This window comes from Emys orbicularis, chromosome 10, assembly GCF_028017835.1.
Source record: "Emys orbicularis isolate rEmyOrb1 chromosome 10, rEmyOrb1.hap1, whole genome shotgun sequence".
NCBI lineage: Eukaryota > Metazoa > Chordata > Testudines > Emydidae > Emys > Emys orbicularis.
In genome coordinates, this window is record NC_088692.1 from 87,154,541 (window position 1) to 87,181,161 (window position 26,621).

General features: G+C 46.8%; 1 protein-coding gene across 1 annotated transcript in view; it reads right to left on the minus strand.

The window, feature by feature from the left end:
- The window catches only part of ITGA11 (integrin subunit alpha 11), a 157,411-nt gene extending 131,815 nt beyond the window's left edge, over positions 1–25,596 (minus strand). The window contains exons 1-2 of the mRNA XM_065412727.1: positions 25,545–25,596; positions 2,400–2,511 (exon numbers count right to left, since the gene is read on the minus strand). Of these exons, the coding sequence (XP_065268799.1) occupies positions 2,400–2,511; positions 25,545–25,596 (164 nt within the window). The remainder of the gene's footprint in view (positions 1–2,399; positions 2,512–25,544) is intronic.
- Positions 25,597–26,621: the final 1,025 nt, after the last annotated feature.

Here is a 26,621-nt window from a genome sequence, read left to right on the forward strand (position 1 = left end):
AGCAGAGTGAAGGAATGGCAGAACATGAGAACAGCAGTGGGGGAGGCCTAAAAGCCACTCCACCAACTCTACGTCATGTGAGGCCACACTGTAAGGGAGAATGTGTGCCTCTAAAGAGACTAGACAGACAATTCCCCCAGGTTAGCTGACGATCTGGGGGCCACGGAAAGGACTTTTCATCTGGTGGGTTTTCACGCATGTGAATATCTTAATAATCAGAGCAATCCTCCCAGACTGAGACAGCAAAGCCCAACATTAACATGGGGAAAGTGTGCACAAAGCCACCCTCACACATAGCAATGACTGAGCATTTAGATGCAAAGCCTCAGATCTTGCTCTAGTCATTAGACCCCTCCCCATTGCACCCTGCAAACTTTCTGCACAAACCGCAGGCTGCTCCAGCTCGTTCGCACACATCGACTGTTACCGCCTGGGGTGTGGGCACCTTCACAACGTGACAGAGAGAGCAGCGTCTGGGAGCACCGAGCATAGCTGGGCAACAAGTCCCAGAAAGCAGCCGGACAATAAGCGGTGTGGTCTGGTTTAGTCTCTAGAATAGCACTAGCACTGCTTTAGTTAAGGTTGAGAGTCATTTTCTGTTTGGATGCGGGCTATTATAAATGCTCTAAAATTCACATGCTGACGAGGATGGTCTTGAAATGTGCTGTGCCTCATGGTGGTGCCAGATCGTGTCAGGGGTCTGATTTGGTGCCATTTGAACAAGGCTGTTAAGATACAGCCCTCCCCCTCCCAACCCCAACCCAGCCTTTTACAAAATCATCATCTCTTTTATTGATTGATTGATTTTTCGCATACACCTAAAGCACAAACGATGGCTCCAATCCTCCCCAAACTGATCTCGGTTGCTTGGGTCTTATCTCAGCTAGTGCCCAGCCCCTTTCTGGTTGATTGAAAAGGTGACTAAGGGTAAGGGGTGTAACTCCGGGTTGGCAGGTGCCAAAGTGAAATGCGCACGCAGCAAGATTAGGGCTCTGTTGAAACAAGAGTGTCCAGGCAGTCTGTTGTCACGGTATCCGAGTGGCTCAAGGTGACATACGATAAGAGCAATAGTTTAAAATCCACACACAGACTCAGACTTTCCTTTAGAAGTATTGTCAAGGAAATTAACATTAACTTCAATACAGGTAAGGTGAAAAACTCTATTAAGCAGTTAGGATAACGTCATCCTCTTTCCTGAACAATAGGACAGTGAGACCAAAGAAAGCAAGTCCCCTGTGACTTAGTACATAGACACCCACCCCCTGCCAACATGAGCTGCTCCAAACATGTTCAGAGTCTTATAACTTTTTGGTGCAAACCAAAGGAATATGGAGGGGCACTGAGGGAGAATGTGTTGGGGTGCTGGAGCTGTACAGGGGTGTGGCATTTGGGAGGGGAAGGGAGAGGGGGCTTCAGGCTGTGGCGAGGGGAGGGGGATAAATAAGGAGGAGTGGTAGGGAAGGGGATTAAGGGAGATGGTAGGAGAGCGGTGAGAGGAATGAGGGGGACATAGTAGAGGGAGTTGGGGGATTAGGGGCAGGGGGAAATGGAGGAGGCCTGTACCATAAATTCTTCATATCCTGGTTTTCAGAGATTTACGGACTCTGGAAGAGCGCTAGGCACCACTGGGCAACCTTAACTCTGTGTTAATGAAGTTTTGGGGCATTGCATATGTTCTCATACCACCCTCATCGCTGTAATATCTGAGTGCCTTCCAGAAGTGCACTAAGTGACATCTCTAACATCTGGTGAATCATCATATTATCCTAGGCTGTCCTCATGTTTTCCAGCCTTGGCTAGGAGTGAAACTTTTCACCATGAAACCTAAAGCCAGATAAAAATTCACCCAAGTTTCATCTTTCATACCCAACCCAAAGTAATCTGGCCTATGTTGTGCATTTGGGTGGAAACCAGGTAAAACTTAACGGTTCGGACCAAAAGCCAGGCTGTTTTGCTTTGAGTTTTTCTCTGAGTCCCAGACTCTGAAACTCAAAGAGAACCCCCGGAGGTGTGAACCCACCTGAAGATCGAAGGTAATGTTCATGGGAATGGAACCAGCCATGTACAAATGACAGGCAACAGCAGGACCTGGAAACTCGACACCCATCAGCTTCTATGGAAGGGAAACAAACTCTCTCTCTGACAGAACCTCTCATGTGAATCACACTTGGAGTTCCTCAGATGGAAGGCACTAGGGAAGGTCAAAGATTTATACCAGTGTAAGGGAGAGCAGAATTTGCCTCGTAGTCGCTCTCAGAACAGAAAGCCACAACGCTGCCTTCTCTGAGACAACGCCTTTAGCGAGATGGCGTGACCATACAGCATTTTGCATAGATTGGCTTTAAGAGAATGACACCCTTCCTCTTGCTAGACCACAGGGATAAGAGGCGCTCACTTACCATTTCTTCCCAGCGATTTCATGCTGCTGCACCGTGTAGCCAAAGTACGCTTCTTTAGAGCCTGGTATGATTCGGGGCCTTTTGGTGTCAATATTGAAGGTGTCACAGAATCCTGAGATGGGGGGGAAAAAAGATCTAATCAGTTCAGGTCCCGGGTAGGGAGGAGGAGATCTTCCCCTAACGACACTGATCTCCAGTGTAAAGCACCGTGAAATCTAATTCTTACCCAACACACGGCATTAAGAATAGATACAATTCAGGCATGTTACTCCTTACACTGTTTGAAAGGAAAAATCTCATTCTCGGGTAGATCCATTGTGAGCCTGTGCCTTCTGTTTCTTCTTATGAGTGAAGAAACCAGCCAGGAAAACTGCTTCCAGGTTTTTTAATCTTATGATACCACCTGTGCAGAAACACAGCTACCAACTCATTTTTTCAGCTGTTCGCCTTGCCTCCATTTTAGGGCTTCCCCAGACTCCCAGCTGGCTGCTGTTGGGACTTGCCTTGGGTGTGCCAGGCTGTTGACCCACAGGGGAGCACTGGGAGTGAGGTGATATTGGGACGGAGACTTTACCCCCAGGCATTGCACTTCATTTATCCATCTGCTGAGCGTTATTTCTGCCTAGCATGGTCCCGTTCTGCCGCCCCATCCCCCGCCCCAGCAGGAATGTTCTGTAGCCCAATAATTATTACATGGAATTCCCCTGCCCTTCCCCACACTGATTATAGGGGATCTGCTCCTTCTATTCTCCTACAGCTTACTGAGACCATCAGCATCTCCCTGATCACACATCCGTAGCTCGCAGAGTCTGATCCTGGGAGATTCTGAGCACAGTAGCTCCCTCTGAAGTTAGCGAAAGAGGAGGGCGCTTTGCATTGCCAGAGCTTTTACAGCTCAGCTCCCCTGTTACCAGTAAACTCCTTTGATGCAGAAGGGCAAAGGCACGGGCTGAGCCTTCGTTCGGAGCAAGGGCCCAAGTTCAAGCCTGGACCCTGGCTCCCCAGCAGGGTGCCGTGTCAATAGACTGCTGGCCGACCTGGATCTGAACTCTTTTTAAAACCCGTTGTTTAGGGTGTAGGGGTCACAGCTGCAGAAGTCTGAAGGAAGACGCCTGTTTCCGCTCTCCAGCCCATCTGGGGCCTGCACAGAGGTTTAACCCGTCTGGGTGCTGAAATCATTGTAAGGAATTCCTTAGCTGCAGAGGCAGCCTCTAAGCAAAGATAGGAGAGAGACAATCACATGTTTATCCTCGGCAATGCAAGAGCAAGTCCCCTTGGAAAACCACAGCTGACAGGACAGGGATTAGGAGCAACAAAAGAAAGATCTTTGGACATCCTCCTTGCACACTTGCACCTCTCAACCACCTCCCTCCGAACGCTGGGTCACTATTCTGACAGATTGGATTCCTATCCGGGGGTTTATATGGCACTCATTATGATAATGTCTGAATGCCACAAAGTCATTATCCTCACAGCACCCCTGTCAAGTAGAGATGTACTAGCCCCATTTCACAGCTGGGGAACAGAGACGGGATGGATTAAGTGAGTTGCCCAAGGCCAAATAAATAGTTTGTGGTTGAGCCAGGCACTGAGCTGTCACCTCCTGAATCCCAAACCAGTGCTCTCTCCCCTAGACAATCCTTCCAGAAGGTTTAGTGATGGTTTGATGCTCTGCCATAGGCTGAATTTAGTCTTGCTCTGGGAGCAGAGGCTGTTCTAGCTCCAGGGGGAAAGGAAGCCAATGTTTAGCGAGCTCTCCAGCTGAGTAGGGAACAGTCTTGATGGACTCTAAAGCGGGATCTCTCCCAGGTGGAAGGATGCTCTGACATGGAGACTGGAAGCACTGAAACGTGTGATCTTTAAGGCTCAGACATTTGTTTAAAAAGCCTGCATATGAAATTATACGCTTAAACCTGCATTGAATCTGCGGTCTTCACTAAGAGGCCCCCTTCTGCAATACACCTGGTCCAGAATCCAAACCCCTCCGCTGTGACCATCAGCAGAGTTTGGAGAAGTTCAGGACCAGATCGGATCTCCATGCCCAGCCCGGCTTTGCACCTCAGACCAGTCTCAGCTTAAAGTGCATTTTTGCTTATAGCAGGGGTAGGCAACCTATGGCACACGTGCCAAAGGCAGCACGTGAGCTGATTTTCAGTGGCACTCAAACTGCCCGGGTCCTGGCCACCGGTCCGGGGGGGCTCTGCATTTTAATTTAATTTTAAATGAAACTTCTTAAACATTTTAAAACCTTATTTACTTTTTATACAACAATAGTTTAGTTATATATTATAGACTTACAGAAAGAGACCATCTAAAAACGTTAAAATGTATTACTGGCACGGGAAACCTTAAATCAGAGTGCATAAATGAAGACTCGGCACATCACTTCTGAAAGGTTGCCGACCCCTGGCTTAAAGCATTAGCTGTGCCTTTAGGTAAAGCCCTGAGCAAGGGACGGTGTGAAAAATGCATCACTCCAGAAGACACTGTGTTTCAGAGACACCCCCCAGAGGCTCAGTTCCCTCCCTTCTTTCACCTTGCTCTGGGGAAGAATTAGGGTGTCGGCACTGCTGATGGCCTGTACTCAGGGCCGGCTCTGGCTTTTTGGCTGCCCCAAGCAAAAAAACAAAAACAAAAAAACGGGGCGGCCAGAATGGCAAAGCAAAAAAAAAAAAAAACCTGCGCGGGTGCAGGGGGACTGGCTGGGAAGGGGAGGGCGCGGCCAGGGCTACAGCAGGGGCGCTGCCACGCGGCCCCTCCCGCTGCGCCGCCACCTGCCGCAAGGGCTCCGCTCCGGTCGGCGGGGAGGGAAGGAAGAGGACTGCCCTGCAGGGCGCTCCGGTCCTCCGCGCCACCGCCCCCTACAGGGCGGCCGGAGCGGAACAAAAAAAAAAAAAAAAAGCGGCCGTGCCGCCCTACGATTGGGCAGAATGCCGCCTCGAACAATCTGCTGCCCCAAGCACCAGCTTGTTCAGCTGGTGCCTGGAGCCGGCCCTGCCTGTACTAGTCCTTGAAGTGGCTCAGACACTGGGAGATAACTAAGGGTCCAGCCCTTCCTTGCCCCTCCTGTCCTACATCTCAGTCACCCACGCAGGGAGAGGTGGTAAGCAGGTACACAATGCCCTTTTTCTCCTTTGCTCCAAGAGCCAAGTAGCCAACCCAGGTGTAAGATAATTTCTTCCTCCCCCTTATTCCCCTGCATAAGCATTTGGTCCAAGTCCCCATCTAACTCAGTGTTAACATCGCGAAGAACTGCTATGATACAAACCTGGTGGGACGAACTCAACCAAAAAGAATTAAAATGGTTAGCTTGCAATGATAACCGAATTCACCATCAGAACTTTGACTGTCTAAGAAAGGCAAGATCAAAATATGGCAGCACGCGCATTTTTGTATGGGTGGTATTTTGTGGTCACTAAAATAAACCAAAACACTAAATTCTTTGTGTGCTATAGGGGTTTCTTTAGGGACATATTTTGTTGCTGCATATGAGCTCAAAAGAGAGCTGGAATGTAAATAGAAAGGAAACAGACTGCCAATGGGATGTGAAGATTTCTCTCTCTCTCTCTCTCTCACAGTATCCAGACTGTGAAAAAGAATGATGAAATACATCTTGATCTAGTTCAAGAATTGTAATTGCTCTAAATGAAATGAAGGAGTCTGGTTTTTATTTGTGCTGTACTATGGTATCCACAGTGTTTTCTTTGGTATAGAAAGCATGAATAATATATTTCTGGCTTGCACTGCTAACCTAAGGGACATTTCTTATCATCCAGAAATTTGGGGCCAGGCACAGATATAAATGTAAATAGCTATTTCTTTGCTGTGTAAATCCATAATGGAGTATGCAAAGATTTATAAAAATGGAAGGTAAAACTAATTCCTGACATTTCCTGACTCTCTCGTAGCTGAGTGCATCCATTATTATTTCCCCCCAGGAATCTAAAGTCTGTTTTAAAAAAAAAAAATCTTGGTTTTATCATTTGTAAAGACATATTATCATCAGCAATGTTTAACTACAACAAAGTATGGGGTGTTTTTTTTTAAATAAGGTAAATGCTTAACTGGCAGACGGACTTTCTGATCATAGTCAGTTGTTCCCAGGAAGCTTCCCTAAGAACTCTAAACCAGCGTGCATTTCCCGGGGACACACCCACAGAGGAGGTGCTACGGGGAAAACATTAACAACTGTGCATAACATGTGACAGAATCAGATCAAATCCTTCCTCTCCTCTCCCTCTTCACTTTTGGGTTCTGCAGGCGGGCAGACCAGAAGGGCGATGATGCTTGCCAAAAGAATAAAAGAAATACGAGCCAAGTTTGAAATGTTTGAAGTCAGTTCTATAGGTTTCGCCTGTGGCTCTCTCTCAGGAGGCTGGAACGTCAAGGATCAATTGCTTATGCTGAGTATACCAACGTCATTGGTCCGAGGGTTGCCACTGTTTGAAGTTGAAGCCCCACCTTTGCATGGATCACCGAAACCTGATTGGATAATACTGCAAGAGCAGTTTCTTGTCTCCAACAAATCTCAATCAATAGATTCGTTTCAAACAATGGACAGGTTGGTTAGTAGTGGCAATGTCGCCTTATTAGCTCATTTGAGTTCCTCTCCCTGAGAAGATTCAGATTAACCTGTCTATGTCCTTGGAGGTAGGGCAATGACTTTGGAGGGACATCAACTCTATTTGAGTTTTGGCCAGTAGTATTCTCTGGGTTTCTCGAGGTTTTGGGGAAACTTTGGGCCACCGCGTGTGCTCCAGATTTACATTCAGCCTGAGGAAGGCAAGGGAGAAGGGGCTGGCCCAGAGTTAATGCAGATTGGCAACACCACCCGTTAGGAGGGCAAGCTGCTGGCCTCTTTTAAAGCCGCATTGGCTCTACCTATGCTCATGAAACTCGACTGACACTCTAACCGGCCCTTTAGAGGAAAAGATTATCTCTGCCCAGACAATTTTCCTCAGTATTCTCTCAGATCCTCTTGACCTTTTGTCAGGCAAGGTATGGAGTTGGGTAAATAGACTGCATGACTGGGGAGGGCTGATGACCTTCTAGTAATGGATGAAAAAGTCAAGTATCCATGCTAATATAATTAGAGCTATTTGTTGCCTACGATAATCAAATCATAAGATGCCGCTGACCTGTCTGTAGATATTGGGAGAATTGGCCAGGGCTTCTCACAAATGGACTCATTCCTATTTCTTGTCAAGACCCAAAGTCTTGTGCTTAGCAATTGTTGTTCTTCCAAGAGCGAAGTCTCATCTTGTCCTCTCTCACTCAATGCCTATGCGAGGCTGTTAGCAGCATTAGTCTGGAGGTATGGGGTTGGGGCATCTTCCAGATATGGATGACACTCAACGTTATTCAAAGGCATATACACCCTGAGTTGTGTCTGAACACAGTGTCAATCTCCTACATGTACACATACTGCTCACTTCCTAGAGGAGATTTTGTTTAAAATATAATCCTCACCATGGATCTCTTTACTTCTTCTTCCCCCTATCCCAAGCGTCTGTCATCTTTATCTGTCCGAGGCACTAAAGTCCACCTGCTTACCACCTTCTTTGATACAATCCATCTATTGCTTCCTCTGTTTTCCTACCACCCTCTCCTGACGTGCTATCTTTACCACGTTCCTTTTCATCCTTCCTAGGTCTTCAAACCAGCAAAGTCATGGTTCCTGAAATTTGTGAGCCACATCACTGTGACACGTTGGATCACAGAAACCCCTTGGGAGCTGCCAACTGATGTGCTGAGACTACTTCTAACCCGTTTTCCCTGCCAGCTTGGGACTCCAGAACCTTGCCTGTTTGAGCCAGACACACTAGCCTGCTACAAACCCAGACCCAGGTCTGAACACCGTCGCCCAAAAGCTGCAGGCTTAACTGAAAACAGCTTAAGAAGTGTTCCTTTCTCCAACACCCAGATGCCCAGTTCCCAATGGGGTCCAAACCTCAAATAAATCCGTTTTACCCTGTATAAAGCTTATACAGGGTAAACTCATAAATTGTTCGCCCTCTATAACACTGATAGGGACATATGCACAGCTGCCCCCCCCCCCAGGTATTAATACATACTCTGGGTTAATTAATAAGTAAAAAGTGATTTTATTCATACAAAAAGTAGGATTTAAGCGGTTCCAAGTAGTAACAGACAGAACAAAGTGAATTACCAAGCAAAATAAAATAAAATAAAACACGCAAGTCTAAACCTAATACAGTAAGAAAACCGATTACAGATAAAATCTCACCCTCAGATGTTTCAATAAGCTTCTATCACAGACTGGACACCTTCCTAGTCTGGGCACAATCCTTTCCCCTGGTACAGCCCTTGTTCCAGCTGAAGTGGTAGCTAGGGGATTTCTCATGATTGCAGCCCCCTTTGTTCTGTTCCACCCCCTTATATAGCTTTGTACAAGGTGGGAATCCTTTGTCCCTCTCTGGGTTCCCACCCCTCCTTCTAAATGGAAAAGCACCAGGTTAAAGATGGATTCCAGTTCAGGTGACATGATCACATGCCACTGCAAGACTCCAAGCCTTCATTCCTCCCAGCCTGCCTCACAGGAAGGCCTACAAGCAAACAGAGCCATCCACAGTCAATTGTCCTAGTTGATGGGAGCCATCAAGATTCCAAACCACCATTAATGGCCCACACTTTGCATAACTACAATAGGACCTCAGAGTTCTATTTTATATTTCTAGTTTCAAATACAGGAGTGATACATTTATACAAATAGGATGACCACACTCAGTAGATTATAAGCTTTGTAATGATAAGAGACCTTTTGCATGCAGCATATTCCGGTTACATTATATTCACACTCATTAGCATATTTTCATAAAATCATATAGAGTGCAACATCACAATCACCCACTTTGATTTCCATCCTAATGCTGTCATTTTGAAATTTGTTCCTTTGCGGAACGCTTTATTGTTGAAAGACGTCTCACATCAAATACCTGTAGGTGCTGTAGGCTCCCCAACACCTGAAAAGAGACCCCGCATCTCTTTACATTAGATGCATATGATCAGAGAACTGAATAGGAAAAGAATGCCTCGGGGGGACAATCAAAAGAAGTGAACATTACTCCAGTGAGATATCTAGGATACCACAGCATTTCTGTCCCCCGTAGGGCAGAAAATAGCTGCGGTGTCTCATAGTCTATGTTGTGGTCATGGTTGGTAAATGACCACTTTAAAGGTAACCACTTGGCAACAGCATGTTCTGGGGGACCAGTCTTTTTTATGGAAAACAAGGGCTCATCAAGAGGTTGAGATTGGAGTTTCTCTGATGAAAATGCAGGATGGAAAAGTGTTTTTGCAGGTAAGAATGTTAGGCGTAAATCTGCTTCTTTGTAACCATAGTAACTGATCTGCAACACTGACTTCATGAGCAGAGAAACTCCTGAGTCTAGCCAAAGAAAACTGAGGTAAGACCCTTTAAAACCTGTTAGAAGAAATTCTAGACAGCACAGAAGATGAGACATGGAGATTGTATCCAAAATTTTGTGGCTAGACTGATCTTTTTTAATGCTAAAAACAATATCCAGTTTAACGAAAAACTGCTGCAACTTATCCAATACCTGCTGGGTGGAATCCGGGCAACATTACCAACAGCAATATAATGAAAAGGTATCATGAAGAAAAAACAAGACAGAACATCTAGCACAGCAGGCCTGACTCTGATCCATTTACATTGGTGTAACTTCACTGTCTTCAGTGCAGAGTGCAGTTACTCCTGATTCACAGACGTGTAAATAAGAGAAGAATCGGCTCCTGTATGTAGAACTGAAAACTCTGTCAAAAAGTAACAGAAGCAAGGATTGAGATTTTCAAAGCCACCTGGGGTATTTTAATGGCAATGGGGCAACCAAATCTCCTTGGCTGCTTTAAGAGTCTCAGTTAATGGCTCGTTTTCCTTTTGCTGGCTTATATCGGTGTAAATCCATTGGCTTCAGTGGGAGTTACTGAAGATTGACACCCGTGTTAGATTGTGGAGAATCAGGCCCAATATTAACAGACGAGGTTTAAATGAGAGCTGGTTGGAAAATGGAGTTGTTCGCCACAGGAAAATTTCAGCTTTTCTTCTAAACACCAAAACTCAAGAATTTTCAGCCAAAAACATTTCAATATTTTTCATGAAAACTCGAAATTGTAAACTGATAAACAGTTTAGATGGAAAATTTTCAGCCATCCCTAGTTTCAAACACGCAAAATTAGCAAGATCCACCTCCACGTGCATGTGTGTCAGTAACTAAACTGCGTTCTCAAGAAGATTAGTTACCTAGGTTATTGTATTTTTGTAGTCAACAGAGGACGTGCTAGATGGGATGTAACACAAAGTTTAGCTCCCTTCTGCCTTTGCATAGGTTGGATGCTTGAGTTTCAACAGAGTGTCTCTAGTTTTACACCAGCAAAACTTACATAGATAAAGGTCTCAGTGTACAGAGATGGGAGTTTTGTCTTTTGAAGACTGCAATGCTGGGCCCTTGGTTTTCTACTTTTCCCAATTTTGTTTTTTTATAACATAGGAAGAGTGCAGCACCATCCTGCCTTGCTTTAGGACTTAACCATACAATTGTATCTGCAGGTACGGACCTTTAACCTTGCAGACCATTGGGGACAAAATCTGTCCCTGGCTATCCACCTGTAGGAGAATGCTCTTACACAGTTGCTTTGTTATTCCAAAGAACAACTAAAGACAAAATCCTTAGCACATAAGGTAAGTCAATAAAACAATTAAACACCCGCAGCTGGCTCGTGTCAGTTGACTCGGGCTCACAGGGCTCGAGCTATGGAGCGGTTGACCTGCAGTGTAGACATTTGGCCTTGGGCTGGAGCCCAGGCTCTGGGATCCCATGAGGGAAAGGGGTCCCAAAGCCCAGGCTCCAGCCTGAGCCCAAACAGCTACACAGCAATTGTTAGCACCGCAAGCGCAAGTCAGCTGACCTGGCCCCGCCGCAGGTCTTTTATTCCAGTGCAGACATACCCATACAGACCTAATATATGGCCCGAGCCTGGTCCCAATCATCACGAGAAATGTGGCAGTAGAAAGGTAATCCATTGGGACGATTCATAAAAGGCAATTTAGAAAAAAAAATAGCATTAATGCTTCATTAAGCAGTAAAGTGTATAAATCAAACCTATTAGGGAGAAGTGTAAAATGGGCAATTTAACACACATGTGCAAACTGTAAAAAACGTGCTCTGGCTTGGCTGCCTCCCCAGTCAAATAAATGGGCAGGATCCAGCCAGCCCCCCCAAAGACTGGCAAAAATTTTAATCAGGGAGACCGACTTGGAAACTGATGCAATTTGGTTACATTTTACTACTAGTGCTGGGAAAAAAACCCTCACATTGCAAATGATCTCTTGGAAAATCCTGTGTGAGACACATTGCCAGCCCCATGCATTCACAAATCATGAGTCAGCCTCCCCAGAATCATAAGATTAAAATAATGAATGTGGGGTTCTTTTTATTGGTGTTCTGATGTTTGAGCTTTTAAGGGTCACATTTTCAAGCTTTCCTCCACACCCATGAAGGCTCAAAAATTACCCTTTTTTTTTTTTTTTTTTTTAACATGAAAGCTGAGATTCTCACGTAATCCCTAGACTCCAGGATCTGGAGGTTATGAAAAGCCTAAAATATTGGAAAGCTCATGGTAAAAATCCACAAGACTTGGCAACACTGATGAAACTTGCAAGACCAGCTCTGTGTGACATAAACACTAAGCCACGCTCATCCCATGAAGAATGAGCCTCTGCTTCTGTAATTAGTCTTAAAGATCATACTATATTCAGGGCCATGATGTCAGGAGGCCAGAAGAGGCAGCATGGGCTTCTGTATTTTCACCTCACCCGTAAGACACCATCAGAGTTGCAGCAGGGTCTGCAATGGAGGGACTTTTTCTAAATTCAGGGTGGACCCAGCATGAGGAAGAATCTTCCTACAAGTCAAGTGGCAGACAAAGCAATACACCGAGTGGCCAGGCTGTCCTTAAAGCATGGATATTATTACACTAAACATAGAGGGCAAGTCTGAGATGTCCCTGCCAATGCTATTTCCTAACGGGAATCGCAAGTGTGTGAAGCCCTTTCCCCTGAATTTCACACCTGCTGCCTGGATTTTCCTGGGGTGGGAGATCCCTGGTGCTGTAGAGCGGACCGACCAGCTCTGTGCTTGGTTTGAGGGTCATGCCAGGGAGTGCTAGCAGGGGAGTGGCTGTGGTCACAACATGTTGCAATTTGGTGCTCCCAGGCTTCTGCAATGGCCCCTTGGAAGCACGCGCAAGTCTCTGTAAGTTAGACCAGCCTGAGGCCACTAACTTACTCCCCGGGGCAAGCTGGCCCTCTGGGTGAGCCCAAAGATAGCATAACACACCTCCCCTCTCTGGCCCTGCACCACGCACTGCTCAGCCAGAGCCCAGGCTTTGCATGAAAGGTGGATCTCTCTGCCTCTCCCATGCTCTGAGAAGACCTGTTTTTTGCCCTTGTTACACTAGGATTGGAAATCGTTTTCTCAACAGTTGTCAAAGAGTCTGAAGCAAGGTAGCCACCACAACAGCTCTAGCCTATACCTAGATGTAGGAATGAAATTCCTTTGCCTCAGTGCCCACCCACTGTCCTTTGGCCTACTCCAGTCACAGGAGAGTCCTGGCCCTCCAACCAGACCGCTGCTTCCAGGGCCACAGAATCCTTTACCAAAACCCAACAGAAGCATAAAAACAGCCAAACCTTCAGCTGGCAGCCACCTCAGAACAGACAAGCCCCTGCTGCTCTAGATTGGGCTCCTCTCTAACCACAGGCTTCTGTGCTGCAATCAACCCTACAGCACAGGGGCTGGCACACTCCTCTCTTTGCTAAGGGATTCAGGCAGGCTACAGCTCCTCAGACCCCATCTCCAGTCAGGCTTCCAGCTCACCCCAGGAGAAGGAAACCAGCCAGCCCACCCACCTGCTTCCAAGCTACTGCCCAGAGAGTGCAAACACCAAACTTCCCCCCCTTTGAGGTCTCCTCCTTTTAACAGCTCTTTATTTGGGGTGGGAGAAAGAAAGAAATGCACTAGCTCTCCCCCCATCTGTGCTTTATCTCTAATTAGGTCTGGCCCAAGCCACTGGGTTACCTCTCAGGCCCATAATAACCCGTTAACAACCTGGGGGGGGGGGGGGGGGGTAAACACCCCATCACACAATCACAGCCTAGCACATCTGTAGCCAGAACATGTTCTTGATGAAAGGAACAGAGGGTCCTGTGGCACCTTTAAGACTAACAGAAGTATTGGGAGCATAAGCTTTCGTGGGTAAGAACCTCACTTCTTCAGATGGCTTGCATCTGAAGAAATGAGGTTCTTACCCACGAAAGCTTATGCTCCCAATACTTCTTAGTCTTAAAGGTGCCACAGGACCCTCTGTTGCTTTTTACAGACTCAGACTAACACGGCTACCCCTCTGATACGTGATGTTCTTGATGATACATTGAAGTTAGGAAACCAGAAAAAGTCCTTGTGATTGTTAATTGCCTTGACAGTAGTTGGTGAATGGGGCCGAAGGAAGAAATTATAATGAGTGTTTTGATTAGCTGGTAACTGTGCCATATATAATTGGTACCCCTATAACATCCTTACCAAAAATGAAAGAGAGCCTAAGATGGTATCTGGTCTTTGTCAGAGCAAGACAGTCTTGGCAGGATCTCAGAGAAAAAGAGATTGTATAAAATCTGTTTTACTGTAAAGTGATGCTAGGTTGGAGCAATATTCAGTACAAAATTTAACACAGGGAGGAGTTAATTCTTTTCCATTAGGCCTTGGAAAGCCTTATCCATGTTCTAGCCCCATATCCTGACCATGTTCAAAAACAATCAGAGCAATACTTACTAGAGGACTGTATACCATCTCCTTGTTTCACCATCACAGGAGGAAATACTATTTTATCTTTATACAGCCCTGTAGCGGGGTGGTTACCCGCTCCTGCCCTGAGGGGTTTAAAACAGCCCTGTAGGAGGGCTGTGGAAGGGCAAAACGCCTGGGCTGAGTGGGAGGAAGCAGGCTCAGCTGGGGCCACGCCCCAATCAGGCCCAGCTGGCCCCATAAAGGCTGGGAGCCAGGAGCATGGACTCAGTCTCTCTTGGCATTCAGAGAGAGAAGGGCCTGGCTGTAGGGAGCTCAACTAAGTGCCTAGAGTGGAGCAGGGCTGGGGAAAGGCCAAGGGAGCCAGGAAGCTCTGGCCTAGGAAAGCCCCAGGCTGCAGGCCTGGTAAGGCCTATTAGGTACTGGGTTGCAGGGGGCAGCCCATGGGTAGGCAGAGGCAGCGGGTCCGAACCCCTTTGCCTGGGATGAGTGGCTGATACTGCAGTCTGCCCTAGTGAATGGGGCTAGATGGAGACTGGGCAGTAGCCAAGACTGAGGTGAAGTGGGGATAGTGGGTGGGGGTTCCCCTGGGAGGGGGAGACCCAGAACTGTGGGGGTACTGCCAGGGGACAGCACCCCAGGTAAAAGGGCACTGGGGTCTGGGAGGGACATGGGGGCCAGAGGACAGGTGGACCACGGGCCTGCAGAGGGTGCTCCAGGACGCTGGAAGAGCTAATTCCTGGAAGTCACCAGCAGGCGGCGCCGCAGGGGTGAGTCCACTCCTCTATAAGCCCCTTTCACCCCAAAATGCATCCGAAGAAGTGGGCTGTAGCCCACGAAAGCTTATGCTCTAATAAATTTGTTAGTCTCTAAGGTGCCACAAGTATTCCTGTTCTTTTTTTCACCCCAAAGGCATTCCAAGCCCCACGCCACTGAACTGCGCCTACTTCTGGGATGAATGGCAGTTCCCAAGCTGCAGAGCGCGTGCTACCCAGCAGAGGAAATATTGGATCAGGGTCACTGGGTTCAACTTCACACTCATGTGAAAAGTGCTAGGGAGAGATTTAGGGTAGGTCTTCATGTCAGAATACTGACTACTGTGTGCTAGCTAGCATATAGACATAGTCTGTCAATAATAATATAGCAGCTATATAGCTTAAATTGGCCAATGAATTTTATATCACCCTGCTCACTTATGCTAAGTATCCCATCACCCCTTGATTCATTGAAGTAAGTTTTGGCTTGAGCAAACAGGGAAGCTGTTAAGATCTGGACAAGTGAGTGCTTTACCATAGCAACAGAAAGGGAATTACTCTCACAGGCCTGTACTGAAATGCCCCAAAGGAAGAGGGCAAGCCACATGATTGTCCTACCCTAGTACAAACCTAGGAGGTGCCTTCACACCCTCTGGTGCCTGAAATGCATGTGTTCAGAACAAAGAGATAAGGGGTACACCATGATACCAGAAAAACAAGGCAAAGAGCTGACTGGTTCAGTCTAGTTTCACTTGTAAACAGGCAGGGTGTAAAAAGGAGGCATTAGGGGTGTAACTCGGGGAGCACACTTCTGCCTAAGGTGGATGTAACAACGCTTCACGAGTTGGCTTCCCAGAGACTGATATAGTATGGAACCTTTTTCCTGTACTATATTGTTATTGGCTTAGAGCAATCAACCTGACTGACACTGGTTATTCGGTCTCTTGAATATATTTCATAAAGAACCAAAGTTTGGTCAAGCAATTGACTATCCAATTTATCAACATGCGTTAACTCAGTTGATCAGCACCCGGGTTAGCCTAGCCCAGGTGTGAGCGGACAGACAGCAAAGCCTGACTCGTGTTATTGTGTCCTCCTCACGGTGCTGCATTCCCCCGTGCACGTCACTAGGACTTCTGGGGGTAGACCCTCTAGTTCTCTGTGCTGTGGTAAGAAGAGCCGTTCTGAGTCCTTCCCAGTGAATTGTTGGAAAACGTGTCTGTCCTTCTGGGCACACGGGGGTAATTGTGGGAAGGCATTGGAGGACTATTGGAATTAATGAGATTTTACCTGTTTCCTCACTGATTATTGGCCGGAGTGAATGCAGAACCCACACTCTAGCCTATACCCCCAGCCCGGCCAGCTACCCTGGGTTGAAAGCACCCCTGCACTCAGGTGAGAGGGTTTGTGTGTGGAGAGGAGGGTAGTTAGGGGAAAAACCCAAGGAAGAGCCCGCGCTAATTCTGCAGTGAAGCTGTACCCTATGGAACTTGCTTTCTGTTCCCATATGAGTCAATGCAAAACTTCCATAGATTTCAGTGGTGCTGAATCAGTCCCATAATATCAGATACGATTTCAGCTCTTCTCTCCAAAACCTACATACAGTTGATTCATTAAGAATTTGTATTTCTTGCTTCTCTAAGACTCACAAAGTTTCGCATCCCATCGGCTGCTTATTCCAGCCACACCCACCATTGTTGACAACATAGCAACGGCACTGATGATTCTTTGGCAGTAGGTAGAAAGTCTCCTCTGTTTCTGAGATTAGTCATTTACATTTCATCAGGCGTCTGTTTCACTGTCAAGGCATTTTTGTCAGTTAACAAAATAAATTTTTCTTTGGCTAAGGAGAAATGGTGGCAGAGGGATTTTGGAATATGTTTTAATTACTAAACTTTCTAAAGTTTTCAACGTTCAGTAGTGGAGCTTTTTCAATGTAAACTCATCCAGGCCTGTCAGAAATTAGGTTCGCAAAGGACCCCATTGCTCTCAGGCTGGTCAACAAAAGCCAGCTTCAAAAAATGGACACAAATAACAGCTGAAAACTCCCCAGGCATTAAAAATGGCAGGACAAGAGCAAATGCCAGAGGGGATGTTCAGGGGCAAGAGCATCAGGTTGGGAACACCAAGGTTCATTGGAGTCTCAGGGTCAAACACTGGCTGAGTGGGTCAGCTCAGCTCTTCATCTTCCCCAGGCAGATGAAGTGAGCACCAGGTGGTTTTCTCTGTGTGAGGGTTTCTTTCAGACACAGAGAACCTGAATGGCTTTTGGGACTCTGATGTCAAAAATCCCATTGACTTCAATGATGCAAGATGAGCACCTAAAGAGCAGATGACACTTTTTTGTAAAAGAAGGGGCATGACCTAGTACCTTAGGCCAACAAATGTTCCCTCCCCACACTGTCGAGCCATTTGGGTCTTCTCTGCAAACCAGGGGTAGCTGCATTTCAGTGGTGGTATACTCTATGAATATAGCACAGGAATCTTTCAGGTTCATAGGCCCCATATAAATGTTTAGTTTTAGTGCGATTCTGGTGACAAATCTGGGGCGAAAAACAGAAAATGATTTGGAGGAAAGATTTACAAACTAGATGGCAAAGTCAGTGAAATTCGTCATATATTGGAGGAAAAGCTGTTCAGAAATGTACGCAGATGTTGAGCAGAGCATTTAAGGCAAAAAAGAAAAATCGGAGACTGTTCAAACTGGATTAAATTACTAAAACAAATCTTGTGAAAGGTTGTCAAGGAGACTGTTAACAATCGGAAGAACCACGTCTTATTTTCTTGTCAGAAGTGACATCACAGTCATAAACAAGTGCCCAAATCCCACAAGCTTAGCTTGCAATGCTGTCAAACCCAGAAGCCTCAAATATCTCCTGTCTGTACTGGAGTTTTTGTTTAGTACAAACTCTTGATACTTGTTAGCTAAGCATGCAAAAGAAAAATACATTTGGGAAACAACACGGGGAAAAAAGCTACCATTTTCTCCGAAAGAAAAAGTTCTCCTGCACAAATCTCTCTCCACATCTTCATTTCCATTCTCTTCTTACTGGAGCTTTGCATCTTCTGTCAGAAGGGACTTTCTTCTGAAGGAACACACAACACTGAAAGGGTTCTGTCCTCTCTAGGTCTATTCCCCCTGTGTCTCTGAGGGCTTCAGAGAGCAGGATTCATAAGAGGAGAAATGTAACGTGTGTATCTGTGCTTACGTGACCCTCTTTACTAGAATATCTGAGCATCTCACAATCTTTCAATGCATTTATTCTCACAAAACCCCTCTAAGGTGGAGGGGAAGTGCTATTATCCGCATTGTGCAGATGGGAAACTGAGGCACAGAGACTAAGTGACTTGTCCAAGGTCACACAGAAAGTCTGTAGCAGAGCAGGGAATTGAATCCACATCTTCCAAGTCCCCATCTATCACTCTAGCCACAGCACCATCCTACCTGTGCCTATGAATGGAAAGAAACCCGGTCGTCTCGGTTCACTTTTCAGTGGCTCACGCACCAGGAAGATAAGATTTGGCCAGTTTTCGGGGCTACCCCTTGGCTAGGTTTTCTAGAATCAGGATGCTATTCGAGCTAGATTTTTCTTAAGGAAGGTTAACGTTTGAGCCGTTGCCTCTCAAATTGTGTCTTGTTATTGATAGTAGCTGGTCTTTGCTCTGCAGCAGTTGTCACAGGTTACGACATTGGCTCTATCATAGACCTCACCACTCTCTAGAGTCTAGACAGTGCTATAGAGTAGTTTTGTTTGATGTTATTGAAAATGTGGCCTGTTGCAATGGTTTGAGGTTACTGTGTCGGTGATAATAGCTCTATATTATTAACTTAAGCTAAACAGGTGTGGCCGCAGCGCCTTAAAGGTTTGTTTAGCTGGAGCAGGGCAGAACTGGAGAGCATTCCCTGCGTAATCCGAGCGTGACGGAAATGTGGAATGAACCGAAAGGTTATGGAAGGGAGCTACAGTGTAGCAGCCTATATCAGGCTTCTCAGCTGAGAACCTCTTCCCTGGGTATTTCATCTGCACAGAGGGGACATCAGCAGCTTCTGTGGCCCCTCTCTGCCTGCCCTGGCCCTGGGAAGGGCTCTCCAGGGGTAGGAAGATGTGTGGGCGGAAGGAGAGGAAATGGGCAGCACTAGAGAAATACACAGTGGTCCTCCCTGTAGTGGTAAAACCATGAAGGGGTTAATGTAGCCCGAGGCTGCTGACCTTTTCGGACAGCTCTTCCCACAGTGGGGTACCCCTCTGAGGGGTGCCGTGGTAGCAGTGCAGCAGGGAGATGCTGTGTGGGGCTCCAAGGAGAAGGGGAAGAGTAGGGGTCTAGGAGCCAGGGCAGAGCCTGGCTCAGGCCTCCAGAGGATCTAGTGTCTGCTCTAGCCTGGGGCTGCGTTCAACCCTACCTTAGCTCATGCTCTGTCTGCCAGGGCATCTATTGGCCTTGCAGCAGGCAGGCGATAGCCAGTAGGGAGGGATGCCCTCCTGCCCCTGAACCATCTCCTGTGCCGGGAGGATAGTCGGCTTCTAGCAGACACATCAGGGTTGTGAGTTCAATCCTTGAGGGGGCCATTTAAGGAACTGGGGTAAAAATCTGTGTGGGGATTGGTCCTGCTTTGAGCAGGGGGTTGGACTAGATGACCTCCTGAGGTCCCTTCCAACCCTGATAGTCTATGATTCTATGAACCTCTGAGAATGACTTGTAGAGGGGAACCTGGTGGAGTTTTCTTCCCTCCAGGGCCCCCACTGGGCACTTCTCCCTGGGAGAGGGATCCCCCCAAGTTTGCCGTTGAAGCAGATGCAGGATTCAGGGGCTGGAGGATTCTGGACACTGACAAATTAAAAGGAGCTAAGGAAACCCTTATGAAGATGAGAATTGGAACAACGTGAGCTGGGCTAGATCCCACTTGGCTCCAGAGAATCAAGATCGATCCTTTCAGAGATGTGGAGACGAGGACTGTGCATGTGGCAGGCGGGGAGTTCACACATGCACAAAGCCTGGTGCATTCCGAGGTCAAACATCCTGGTCTGGGACTTGAAACTCAACGGACTATTTTTCACTTCTGGGTCCTACCCAGTCACTAAAGCCCAGTTCTGAGGTGCAGCAGCCCTTGTAACAAAGTGTACGTGTAGGCACTGCTACTCAATCCTAAACTTGGGAGAAAGCTTAGAGCAGTGACAGCGAATCCCACAACAATAACGATAATGACATATAGAGATTATATGACTACAATTTATCACCTTGCAGTAAACCCAGCTATTACCTCCTACAAGTGAAATAAAATGCTGAAAGTATTAAAACACCCAAGATCTTGCCAGCAAAGAGCTAAACAAACTCCGAAACTACTAAAAGCCATTGACCATCATGTGGCATTAGGGAACAAAGTGAGTTTTCTTTGTGGATGCCGCCATGGGTGTAGATCGAAAACAGGGTAATAAGAAGCATAAATGTAAAATCTCTAATTACAAATTCATGTTCTGTAACGTTCATGGTTACCCACAAGATCTTTAGGAAGCAGCCGCACGTCATTAACTGTCAGAGCACCTTCTAGTTACAGCTCATTGGCCTTCAAAAAGCAGCAAAAGAGAAGTTGCTTTATTTTAAAATGCTGGGCCACGAGAATATCATTCTTGATGATGCAGGGACTACATAGTCATTAAAAAAATACAAATTCTAGCTCTCCAATTAACTGCTACTGTACTAGCAGAGACAGAGGAAGAACATGCGAGGTATCCCATTGCATTTGGGATCCAAGTTAACACCAATCCAACTACATATCTGTGCCTATCAGGGTTCGAAGGTGAGTTCCCTGTACCCAGGGCCGGCTCCAGGCACCAGCCCACCAAGCATGTGCTTGGGGCGGCACCTGGAGGGGGGCGGCGCGGCACTCCGGCCCGAGAGCGGGGCCGCGACCGGGCTCGCCGCCCTCCCCCCGGCGCTCTGGCCGCCGGGGAGAGCGGAGCCCCGGCCGGGCTCGCCGCCGGGGAGAGCGGAGCCCCGGCCGGGCTCTCCGCCCTCCCCCTGGCGCTCCGGCCCGTCGGGGAGAGCGGGCCCGCGGCCGGGCTCAGCGCCCTCCCCTGCCGCGCTCCCTGCGGGGGGGGGGGGGGGCAGCGGGAGGCTTTTTTGCCTGGGGCGGCAAAAAAGCCAGAGCCGGCCCTGCCTGTACCATGCAAGCCAAATAATAGACTAGCTCCCCAAGTCTTAACATTAATAATCTTAATGTGTTTGATCACAACTGGGAACATTCGAGTTAGATGACATGATTCTGACCATGACCTTGTGTGCAGGGTAGACCAAAGAGAATCATGTTCACCATCCTGGCAGGCTAAACTCTGCTGAAAACACTATGGGCCGATACTGCATATGATCTGTCCTAACCACAAAATGGTGGTCAGTATCGTATCAGCTAACAGACCTCATAATTTTATTCAAACCAAATAAGGTTATCTAATGGAGACAAGCCCCTAGCTACTCTGTAGCAAACTTTTCTAATAGCCCCAGCACATTTTCCAGATGAATAATAAACCCTGTGCACACTGGTCAGGAAAATCATCCTGGAAGCTCGCTAGGACAACAATCTTTTAACGTGGTCACAGAGCGCACAGTTCCCATGCCAGTGTGGTCAGGGTCTTCCTGACACATGTACTGCCCAGCTAGAAATAGACATTCTAGCCACCCAGATTAATAGAAAGCTGGGGTCGAGGGAGAAGTGGAAAACAAAAAAATAAAGTTAGACTAAATCTTTCATAGTGAAATAAAGCAGCGTGGGGTCTGGGTGGCACAGCATTAGTCCACTAGCCAGACATACCAATCTAGCACACCTAATGTCCTACGTTACAACTCAGCTTAGGACACAAGGCAAGATGAGTCAGGGGGCTTCATCCTATTCTCCCATGGACATCTGTGTGCATTACAAAATCAGTGCTTAATTTGCTGTGGCTGGCAGGGCATAGTTGCTAGAGAATCCCTGGACTGGAATAACAGGGGTGTTACAGACGAGGATGGAAGTGTATGGACAAAACTGTAGGGATAGCCTTGTGAAATGCCTGGCTCTATTATTTCATTAGTTCCTCACTTACACAAGTCTAGAAGTAGCTACATAACAAAAGCAATAAATAAAGATAACAAGAGAGGTTACCAACAGGTCCAACCACCATACTGGATAAGGTTACTAGATTCCGACTTCTTCCCCACTTACTAACGTTCCAGTGACGCTCTGTGTCAGAATGTGTCATACAGATAAAACCAGCCAGATGCAAACATGCGAGACGGAACTGTGACAACTCTGTGTGTGTTTTCTAAACTCTCTAATCAGGGAAAACCTTCTCGGCTTTCTTCAAATGGGTCTTTAATTTTTGGAATTGGAAGGTTTGCCAATTGACACAACTTCTCCATGTCACAGCAAGTTGCATTGTCAGTGATCAACAACATGATCTATTGACTCTGCATATCCAGAGCCAGCTGATATCAGCAGGTACTTAGAGAAGCCATTTCTATTAAGCCCATGTGCAGCACTTTACCCACAATGGTTAGTAACCAATAAGGGCCCAATCCCTGTCCCACTGAATTCATTAGGAACAGGATCTGGCCCTATTTGTTGTTTTCTAACCGTCTGAGAAGGGGGTGTCACTGTTTGTATGTCCTAAGGCTAGTTCTCCGTAGATCCAGATATGAAGTAATGGTCCCTGATGGATCATCACTGTTCACCAAACTCTGTTTGCTAGTGCACAAGACATTATACTGCGTGGAGTTCCCTGGAAGGTACGTTCTCAGGAAGAGTGGCAGTCAGCTGAAAAGAGAAAGTGGCCTGACTCTTCTGGTCATGTATGTAATAGTTGGACCAACACTATTTATTAACATTAGCTAATCACCATAGTAACTCCATAGTAACATCACACACATGCCACCACTGAAAACCTCTGAACTGACTTAAAGGAACACACACTGATATGGACAATAAGTTCTTCAAGTAGTTTTAAAGTCTGTTATACAGAGATGTACTAGGCCAAATCAATCCCAGCGATAACTTCAGTGAAATCAGAGGATATACCCCAGTGGCTGCCAGGGCATTTTCCAATGTCTTTATAACTAGAGTGTAAATATCTTGAGTTTCCACAAACCAATTATGCCTGAAAACAGTCACTTTAAAAGGTGAAAGAGACAAGGTAGGTCTGATGCAGTAGCTTTTTTTTTTAGGTCCCCGCTTTCTTTCTGTTGTAGGAAGGCACCACATGACAGCACTTTACACACTAGATTAACATAAATCATGACACAATATCCAGCTGTGAACATGTGATGGCTTCCTATGTGGATAAAAGGATTATTTCAACATATACATACTTAGATTTGGTTCCACCCTGCAGCTTCACGCTCAGCCTATGTTACTGCTCCACAGCTGTGATGTAAGCTGTGATGACTTACGAGGAGAGGCTGAGGGAACTGGGCTTATTTAGTCTGCAGAAGAGAAGAGTGAGGCGGGATTTGACAGCAGCCTTCAACTACCTGAAAGGGGGGGGGGTTCCAAAGAGGATGGATCTAGATTGTTCTCAGTGGTGGCAGATGACAGAACAAGGAGCAATGGTCTCTTGTTGCAGTGGGGGAGGTCTAGTTGGATATTAGGAAACACTATTTCACCAGGAGGGTGGTGAAGCACTGGAATGGGTTACCTAAGGAGGTGGTGGAATCTCCTTCCTTAGAGGTTTTTAAGGTCAGGCTTGACAAAGCCCTGGCTGGGATGATTTAGTTGGGGATTGGTCCTGCTTTGAGCAGAGGGTTGGACTAGATGACCTCCTGAGGTCTCTTCCAACCCTGATATCCTATGATGCTATGATTCTTCTAAGGTTGGTCATGTCTTTGTGCATCAAGCATAGAAAACCAAATGTGCCTTGATCCAAAAGATCGAAATGCCATCGTTAGTTTCCTGTCCCCACACACCCCACCCCACCTGGGTTGACTGCAAGACAAGACATACAGGAATGCCAGACCTAGGATACCATTGGACCCTTTATAGGGAGTTAAAAATTGACTCTTGCTATTTCAGTTATTCTTTTTGCTGCCTGTTTGAACAAACATCAGACTGTTTACCACAGATGTCTGTACTTAATGAGTTCTGTCATCACCAGCAGATGTCACTATGGCATCTGGAGTGTACGTATAACGGAATAGCCAAGTTTAAATTTATTTGTGTGGCCTGCAGGCAAAGCTCCAAAAATTTACAGTGTTCCATAAGTGGAGTCTAAAAATATAAAATAAAACCAAGTCTATAACTCGATCTCCTTAAGGAGTTTAAGCTGCAGACTTTAAAGTACACGTAAGCACAGTTTTAAGTATAGTGCCTATTGTCCAAATGTCAGAGCAACTTGATCCACCTATTTTCAAAGGCAAGTCTGCCGTAGTCTGAAAAAAACAGTAAGAAGTAATATCTCCGAAATGCAGCAAGTAACCACAGAATGCTGTCCAAAGTGAAAACCTCTCAGATCTCACTTAGAGTTGTGTGCAAAGCGGACAACATTTTGTCCACGTGCAAGGCATAGACACATGTTCTCTATTAGGCAAAGAAAGGCAGCATCCTTGCAGCTTTCCTTAGATTATCAAGTAATTGTGCAATTAGAAAAAATAGATACGCACTCCCTCAGGATGTTTAGAAGTGTTTACAGTATCACAAGAGATCCCAGTGCGGCTCTTAGCATCATATTGCTGTGCGTAATTTAGTTAGCAACAGTAGCAACTTTTTACTAGCTGGTAGAAAGATTTTCTTTTGTTCTAAAGCTCAAAGCAGAGACACGGTCCCCTTTGCTCCTGAGGTAGGCTGTGCATGGAAAGCTGGCTAGTCTAATTGCAGCAAAACTGACTACTGCAGGGACTCACTTTCTGTAACAACTGAACTTAAACTCTCAGGCATGTGGCCAACAATAAGCAGAACTCTCCCCCCCCCCCCCCTTGTAACTCAATATGGCTTATGCAGCCACACACTGAACCGTATGTGAAGGAAGGCTGCAAACTCACATCTTAAAATGAAACGAGCACCTAAAATCTCAGCACCCAGAGGTTATTTAGTCCCTGACACCTTCCCCATCCCCAGCCCCCTTTTGTGCTGCTGAAGACAAGCTGCCAGTACAACCCCAAACTTAGCACAGTCTTAGAGACTTCATTTTTGTTTTAAAGTATTTTCTACTTAGGAAAAAAAAAAAGATACAAACTAATCCCACATGCAACTGTAACCCAGATGAGGAGCTGAGAGTGCTTTACCGAAAAGAGTTCTCTCGCCTTCATTCCCAGTCATCCCTCAGGAGCCGAGCGAAAGATTTTATCCCTTTCCACTTTCTGGGGAAAAATCCCCTCCTTTACCCCTCCTTGTTTACTGTAGACCTTTCACTAACTGACCAACGGCCTTATTAAACGGTGGCTTTCTCAGGCTCTTTTTCCTTTGATTGCCAACATAAGCAAAAAGCTATTTCCCCCCCTTTTTAAAACTGCCTGCTGCCGCCGGTGCCTTCAGCCCTGAGAGAAGCTTTCCAGAGTTCAGCAGATGGTAGAGAGGGGAGGGAGCTTACCTGGTAGGAGGCTGAGAGCCCAGGCTACAAAGAGCCCTTTGTAGAAGTCCATGTGAGTGCTAGAGGCTTCTGGTACCCTACCCCTACCATCCGCTTGAGGCACCGAGCCAGAGTGGTAGCCTTACTCTGAAAAAAGCTTCCACTTATCCCCAGCCTTTCCCAGCTCCCTGCCAGAAGCTGCTCATTGGGAAGGAGTGGGAGGGACAAGTTAACTTGTAGGAGGTACAGCACAAGAGGACTGAAGAGAGGACAGGCTTTGCAGAGAGTCCACCCTGAGTGCCTGTCCTGCCAGGGCCCCTCTCCCCCAGACTTCACACTCAGATGCCCCAGCTTGGGCAGCATCGAGAGACAGGCAATGGGAGGGCAGTTATGCCTTCCATGGCAAGGAAAGATTATTTCTTCCTACACAGAATAATAATTTCTGATGACAAAATAATATAGCTGAAGCCGAGATCAGCGCTGGCTCTTGACCCTGCTGGGCGCTGGAGAGTTACCCCAGGGTTCAATCTGAGCCATTGCATTTATCGTCTGCTAAGATCTATTCTAATTATGCTTCCTGGTAGGTAGGAGAGAGAACAGTGCGCTTGGGTGTCAGGGCTTAGCAGGGAATTGTTCCTGAGGGACTGACCTGGCTGTACCTGCATCAGTGCCGGTCTCTATTGAAAACGCCTGCCTGGGGAGTGGTCAGGCTAAGTTTTGTCTCATTGTTATTCAGCACTTTTGCTACAGCTTAAAGTTCGTGCTTGCCTCCCAGCCAGGCACCTAGAACAACATAGCCGGGAAGCTCACAGGGGACCAGGGAGAGATAAAGGCTTCCCAATTGTCCAGTGGCAATGATCATCCCCCTACTCTCCGAGATGAATCCCCCAAGACCTGATTGTCTCCTCAGCTGTGCACAAAGTGCTGCTTCGCTTGGTCACCATCAGTGCAGTAACGACTGCGCGGATCTAACTTATCTACGGCAGTTCGGCGGTGCCTGTCGCACCTGAGCTGCATTCAGCAGCCAAGCACAACAAAATCCAAAGGCTGCTCTGCTCCCTGACCACCTCCCACAGGGTTGGGGGAGCTGGTCGTTCT